The sequence below is a fragment of the Rhipicephalus microplus genome, unplaced genomic scaffold (genome assembly GCF_043290135.1).
Source record: "Rhipicephalus microplus isolate Deutch F79 unplaced genomic scaffold, USDA_Rmic scaffold_282, whole genome shotgun sequence".
Classification (NCBI taxonomy): Eukaryota; Metazoa; Arthropoda; class Arachnida; order Ixodida; family Ixodidae; genus Rhipicephalus; species Rhipicephalus microplus.
Genome location: NW_027464853.1, coordinates 5,199 through 13,025, shown reverse-complemented (window position 1 = coordinate 13,025; position 7,827 = coordinate 5,199). Strand labels below are relative to the sequence as shown.

Sequence of the window (7,827 nt, the reverse complement as noted above, 5' to 3'; positions counted from 1 at the left end):
TCACGCGAACGGACGGCCAAGGTAAATGGAAGGTCGAAACATAATAATCATAACATGCCTTTCATGTAAAACATGACTACACGCTATGCTCCTAGTGCGCTCGTGGTAGTTTCGCCACTTCATATATACCACATTTGCTGTTACTTAACGGCAACTGATGACGAAGACATTTGACTGGTGCTAGCATAATAATAATGATATGCCTGTCATGTAAGAACATGACAACATACCACGCTAATGATGTGCTCGCAGCCGTTTCGTTAGCTCCACATATGCCAAATTTGGTATTACGTTACGTGAATAGACGACGAAAGTAATGACACGTCCAAACATTATAATCATGATATGGGTCTCATGTAGAGCATGACTACGTGCTTGATTGAAATGTGGGGTTTAACGTCCCGAAACCGCCGTATGAATATGAGAGACGCCGTAGTGGAGGACTCCGGAAATTTCGACCACGTGGGGTTCTTTAACGTGCACTCAACACTGAGCACACGGGCCTACAGAATTTTCGCCTCCATCGAAGATGCAGCCACCGCAGCGGGATTCGATCCCGCGACCAGTGGGTCAGTGGTAGAGTATTTTAGCCACTAGACCACCGCGGTGGGGCATCACTACATGCTACGCTCATAGTTATGTTCGCTGCGGTTTCGCTAGGTCCACATATACCAGATATGGTATCACGTGACGTGAATAGGCGACGGAGGTAAATGACGCGTCCGAACATGATAATCATGACTTGTGTGTCATGTAAAACATGACAGGTGGGCTTGGTGTCTGTGCCACTGCACGGATCACTAATCAATTCGCTCCCGCTATGCAGATGGTCCGTTACGTCATCGCTCATCTGCTGCTACCTGCGCTTGCGCATGCGGTAGCGCCGGCGGAACATGGCTTCAGCTGTCCTGGAAGCGACGAAGGCAGCGCATGCCCTCTGCCTATCGTCAAATGCCTGGCTCGACCAGAAGAGGGACTCTGGGCAGCTGAGCTCAACCAAGCCTGGACGGTTGCATCATCATCGACATCCACGAGCCCGACACCTATAAAAGAACAAGGACCTTCAACGGAGCGCTGTGGGCTTGGTGTCTGTGCCACTGCACGGATCACTAATCAATTCGCTCCCGCTATGCAGATGGTCCGTTACGTCATCGCTCATCTGCTGCTACCTGCGCTTGCGCATGCGGTAGCGCCGGCGGAACATGGCTTCAGCTGTCCTGGAAGCGACGAAGGCAGCGCATGCCCTCTGCCTATCGTCAAATGCCTGGCTCGACCAGAAGAGGGACTCTGGGCAGCTGAGCTCAACCAAGCCTGGACGGTTGCATCATCATCGACATCCACGAGCCCGACACCTATAAAAGAACAAGGACCTTCAACGGAGCGCTGTGGGCTTGGTGTCTGTGCCACTGCACGGATCACTAATCAATTCGCTCCCGCTATGCAGGTTGGTGAGCCCTACGTTGTCTTTTCGAAAAGATCTGGTAATTACTTTCTGGTACAGCTGCCAAGCCCGCATTGCTGTATGGTTATTATTGCCGAGTGTGTCCATGTAATTCGTGCACTACTAATTCTAGCTGGAGATGTTGAAACTAACCCTGGCCCTTCAAATATCTCTGAGAACCTTCTTGCTGAATTGCGTAAGCTGTCTACAGGTCAAACACAACTAATTGCAGAAGTACAGGGCTTGAAGTCTCAGCTCGGTAACACCGATAAAACAATTGGCGAACTGAACAAAAGATTATCAGACCTTGAAAGTCATTATCAGTCTCTGGTACCACTTCGAAAAGAAATAGAAGTCCTGCGCGTTAACACGGAGCAGACCTCCTGCAGAATCTTTGCACTAGAAGCCCGTATTGATGACGCTGAAAATCGCTCAAGGCGAAACAACCTAATATTTTACGGTATCCCGGACCCTTCCGCATCTGAAACATTTTCTGAATCGGAGCGGCTGGTAATGAATCTTTGCCGGGACAACCTACAGGTTCACTTAGAACCAAGAGATATCGAACGCGCGCATCGTCTCGGTCGACATTCACCTGAACGCTCCCGGCCCATAATCGTGAAGATTGCTCTGCACAAGACAAAAACTGCAATATTATCGAATGGTCGCAAGCTTAAGGGGACAAGTTACGGCATAGGTGAAGACTTCTCACGCTCAGTCCAAAATGCTAGAAAACAACTAATTGCTTTTGCGAGAAGTAACAACAAGCCATTTTCAATGCACTTCAAAACACTGCACATGAATCAGAAGCGCTACATTTTCGACGCCGAATCAAACACCGTCAAAGAACTATCGTAGCAATCAAGCCACCGGGAAAAAAAAACGACCGCTGTTGCGGTTACTAGCAAAACTCTTTCACTTTCTGTTATTTACACTAACATTCGCAGTTTCCTACCCAAACGGGAACTTATATCTAGCACTGTATCATCCTCTGAAAGCAATGTGCTATTACTTACCGAAACGTGGTTAACTGATGACATCCGTGATGACGAAGTTCTGTCAGAATTACCAAACTTCCAGTTGTACAGGAATAACCGCGCATCTACTCGTGGTGGCGGTGTACTCATTGCTGTTCACGAGCAATTATCTTGCTCAGTCGTACATATTAAAACAGAGCTAGAAATGCTCTGGGTACTTATTAAGGCACATCCTCAGTCCGTTGTACTGGGCGTTTGCTACCGACCACCCCGTGCTAGTTCCAATTTTAGCAACCAACTTAATCAGGCCATGTGCCAGCTCACGTCTGCTCATCCAAACGCGCACGTACTTTTATTCGGTGATTTTAATTTCCCACAAATAGAATGGCGCACCAGCAATGTGCATTCATCTACGGGTGTAGGTGAAGCTAATGCGTTTCTTGATATTTGCCTAAACTTCAACATGACCCAACTAGTCACAGAGCCAACACGTGTATCGCAAGATACAGCCAGTGTCCTGGATCTGATACTAACCAACAATCCTGAAAGCCTGTCACGCATTCACTATCTACCCGAAATCAGTGACCATAAGACAATTCACGCCACTTTTTCTTTTCAACCGCTTAAACGAGAAACCTACAAAAAAACGATCCATCTATATGACAGAGGGGATTACGAAACAATAAACGAAGCTCTTAGCGCATTCTTCCACACTTTCCAAGCAACTTTACATCAACACACAGTAGATACGAATTGGACCCGCTTCATCGGTAAACTGACGGAGCTAACCGATAAATTCATACCTAAAGTCAGCTTCACAAGCACCTGCAACAAACCCTGGTTTACTAAAAATCTAAAACGCCTTGAAAATAAAAAGAAACGTTTATTCCGATCTGCCAAACGTGCAGGTCAACCGAGTGTATGGGATAGGTACTATGAGGCTGACCGCAATTATCTTTTAGCCCTGCGCAAAGCAAAAAACTTCTTCTATAACACAGACCTACCCAAGCTACTGCAGACTAATCCCAGACAGTTCTGGAAAACACTTAAGGCTGACAAACCGCGTGACACTGTACTAACCCTTGAATCTGGTGAAGCTATTACTGACGGGGAATGTGCGAATCTATTCAACGCTTCTTTTGCTACAGTTTTTACTGATGAACCAAGCATACACTCCCGCATACCTTCACTTGGCTTTAATTGTAATCATGACATGCCAGCAATCAATTTCTGCGCAAATGGAATATTGTCTATAATAGAAAAAATGAAATTGTCATCCTCTGCGGGCATGGATGGTATCAATTCCAAAATTCTAAAAAATGTTAAAGAGAGTGCTTCGCTCTTTCTTGCTCTAATATTTTCCCAGTCCCTTTCCTCAGGAATCATCCCATGTGACTGGAAGATAGGGAAGGTCGTTCCGGTCTTCAAATCAGGCGATAGAAACTCTCCACTTAACTATCGCCCCATCTCCCTAACAAGCGTCCCCTGCAAGATCATGGAGCATGTCATCTACTCCCACATAATGAATTTTCTCGACAGCAATAATTTTTTTCACCCTTCACAACACGGCTTCCGCAAGGGGTTGTCGTGTGAAACACAGCTGGCAGCCTTCTTGCATGACATTCATACTAACCTCGACGTTAACGTACAAACTGATGCCGTTTTTCTTGATTATGCTAAAGCATTCGATAAGGTGCCTCATCAACGATTGTTCGCTAAACTTTCCCAACTAAATTTACATCCCACCGTCATAAAATGGATAATAGAGTTCCTTACTAATCGATCACAACGCGTCGCTGTAAATAACCACCTGTCTACTGCCATCCCAGTAACATCAGGTGTCCCTCAAGGCTCCGTCCTTGGCCCGCTACTATTTTTAATCTATATTAACGACTTACCTTTGCATGTAACCAGTAATATACGTATGTTCGCAGATGACTGCGTTGTCTACCGCACAATACTAAACACCTCTGACCAGTTAACCTTAGAGAACGATCTTACTAACGTTTCGAAATGGTGTACCACTTGGTTAATGACACTAAACGTAAATAAATGCAAAACTATGTCATTTACGCGTAGCAATAATCCGCTCATGTTTCCGTACACAATCAACAGCTTACCCCTAGAACTGACTAACTCTTATAAATACCTAGGTGTCACCGTGACTAGCGATCTGATCTGGCGTACGCATGTCCAAAACATCATTTCATCGTCTAACAAAACCTTAGGCTTTTTAAAACGTCACCTCAAAAGTGCTCCAATGCAAGTAAGATTACTTGCCTACACATCACTAGTGCGACCGAAATTGGAATACGCATCCGCCATCTGGGACCCGCACCAAGCATACCTCATCTGCGCTCTAGAATCAGTTCAAAACCGTGCAGCTCGCTTCATTCATTCTTCGTATTCATACGACATCAGCGTCACATCACTAAAATTACTATCCAATCTTCCATCGCTCGCTCTTCGTCGGCGCATTTCTTCTCTCTGTCTTTACCATAAATTTTTTCACAGTTCAATCCTGCATCAACCATCTTACATCAAACCCGCAACACGCATATCAGCCAGGACAAGCCACACGCAGCAGGTTTCATTAATGCGCGCTCGAACATCAACATTTCTCGCGTCATTTTTTTCCCGCACAGCAAAAGACTGGAACGACCTCCCTTTTTCCATTGTCGACATAATATGTCCATCTTCTTTTGCACAACATGTCACTGACCATCTTCTAACAAATAACCTTTAAGTGCTTTTTTGAATTACATGTTGGTTACGTGTGTTATTTATTGTACATGCATATTTCCTTGTAATATGAAGAAATGTATATAGTTGAAACCCATGTATTGATTACGTTTGTTAAATATTATTCCCACCCCTTATGTAATACCCCCATTGGGGGTCTTTAAGGAAAATAAACTGACTGACTGACTGACTGACTGACTACATTCTACACTCATAGTGTGCTCGCGGCCGTTCCGCTAGCTCCACATATACCGAATTTCGTGAATAGATGACGAAGGTAAATGACACGTTTTTACATGATAATCATGAATTAGGTGTCCTGTAAAACATGATTGCATGCTACGCTCATAGCATGTTCGCAGCTGTTGTTCTAGCTCCGCGTACACCAAATTTCATATCACATGACGTCAGTAGACGACGAAGGTAAATGACATGTCGAAACATGATAATCAATATATGAATGTCCCGTACGGAATAATTTACGTCCACCTCGTAATGTTGTCATGATTTCAGAGTGACATATCAACCTTTCTCATTTGTGCTTCACATATCGTTGATTCCCACTGTACGTGGGAGATCTGCCCATTTTTTTTCTGATAGTCTTACAACCGATGTATAGTATTCAGGTATGCGAAAGTTACTCTTCAGGTTTATAGCACTTGTTAAGGGCTTTTATTATTTCGAGATGGTTGAGCAACTTTATTATATTGGGAAGTGGTCAATTGGCCTACCTACGTCCCACCCTGTGACACGTTTCAATATTCGGGCAATCAGTTTGCAGATTTGCCTAGCGAAGTTATATAAGAGAAGTTAGAGAAGTTACACAGAACAAGGTCGGAGGATTCATCCTGTGTCTCAGCGAGGACATGCAGCAGCAAGTTGTGATGGCGAAACCGGTTTTCATGATGATCATTACGCATAGCGAGTTGATTGATGTAACAGCTGAATAATGCTGTTCACATTATTACCAGCCACTGCGGACAAAGGCGTGATGGGAAGCGAGTCTAGTGCGAAGACACGAGTCTCCAAAGTATCAAACCCAGGATTGACAACTTGATGAAGTTTCTTTATATCAGCGATTTGTTGCGACATACGTTCCTGACCCTTAATTAACTCGGTAAGCATTTGTGTCACTGAAAATAAGTCAACTTCCGCATAATCAGAATCCCCTGTCTCATGGGCAAAGGACGAATCACATAAATGAGTGTTAGTCTTGCTTAACATAGGAGGCCTCGGAGTGAATTCTACATCACCACGCAAAAGAAGCCCGCCAACGCAGACATTAAGGCCAGATGAAAAAGATAGAATATCAGAGGTACATGGCAAACTGTTTGAGTGAGACCACAGCAGCAGGAAGCGATCATGTGAAGTAATGCACTTGGCATTCGGAAGGTAACACGCGCGCGTAAAAAGCAGAAAACGATTCACTATTCCGCTACCGCTGCCGTGAATTCGACCACTGAGGAAGACAGACGTCGACGAAGTCCTTATATGCCCTGTTGATCATGTCGGTGGTCTAGGTTGGTCGATGATAGAAGCAACAAGGATGTCGTCATCAAAGATGACAGCACGCAGGACACTAGCTGGCGAGGCAGTGAAGAGGCCTGAACTCTCTCCGTTGAAGTACATAGGGCCGTTCATGCCACCAACACCCGAGTTGCATGTGCACGTGCCGAAACTCACTCGAAGAAGGGTAGTTCAATTCCTTGCTTTTCGAGCGAAGAAATTCAGAAGAGTTGGTAACAGGAACGGCGAGGCAGGCCAAACATTGCGTAAAAGGCAGAAAATGCTTCAGCTTTGTGCTAGCACTTCTGTGAACTCACCCTGAAGTGAGCAATAAAATTGAATACAGAGCCGCTTGATCTAGCAACTTAAACATTGTAATGAATTACTAACATTGCAAATGTTTTTATTAAAATGATTAAACAACGGCTGTGGTGAAATGATTATGATGAGTACAAATTAATACAAAAGCTTAACTTGATTGTGTTGCAATGAGAGAGCATCCAATAATTAAGGATTGATAATGAGTTTTATAGTGACGTGGCTGAAAAGTTAAAGCAAAATTCACTATAATCAGTTGGCTAGATGTCCTCTGGCTTTCTTGGGACAACCAGTATCGCCAAAACGAAATCTTCCGTGATCTACAGATATTTCGCGACTTTTCTGGCAGGGAACTGCTCACGAGCAGCATATAGACAGGTGTTCGTGTGAAGCTAAAGCTGACCGTAGTATTCGTGATGAAAATGTTCATATTTCGTCGGAACTGTTCAGTCACAGCGATAACATACAATGTGTGTTCATAATTAGAGGAAACAGAAAGAGGGAGAGACAAATAACATTTATTACCATCCATCAAAAAATGAGAGAGAGAAGACCTTGGAGAAATATTACACTGTACTAACCGCGAAGGCTTTCAAGCACGTTCCATAATTACTCATCATTTCAAGCACAATGAAGTGGAGAGGTGTATTTGCTACGATAAAAAAGCAGGTGTACAAAACAAAATACACAGCATATCTATGAAGTGAATAATGATGATTGGAGGAAAGCGTCCATCCACCCATCTGTCGATGTGTCTGTCCGTCCACTCATGCGTCCATCCGCGCATCCGTCCATCCATCCGTAGATTCGTCAGTCCATCCGTCCATGCTTCCGTCCACTAGT

At 44.4% G+C, this 7,827-nt stretch overlaps 1 protein-coding gene across 1 annotated transcript; it reads left to right on the top strand.

Moving 5' to 3' along the window:
* The first annotated feature begins 843 nt into the window (after positions 1–843).
* Positions 844–5,342, top strand: LOC142793130 (uncharacterized). Its single transcript, XM_075885742.1, has one exon. It carries the CDS (start codon positions 1,130–1,132, stop codon positions 2,297–2,299), a length of 1,170 nt encoding a protein of 389 aa, XP_075741857.1. The 5' UTR covers positions 844–1,129; the 3' UTR covers positions 2,300–5,342.
* Positions 5,343–7,827: the final 2,485 nt, after the last annotated feature.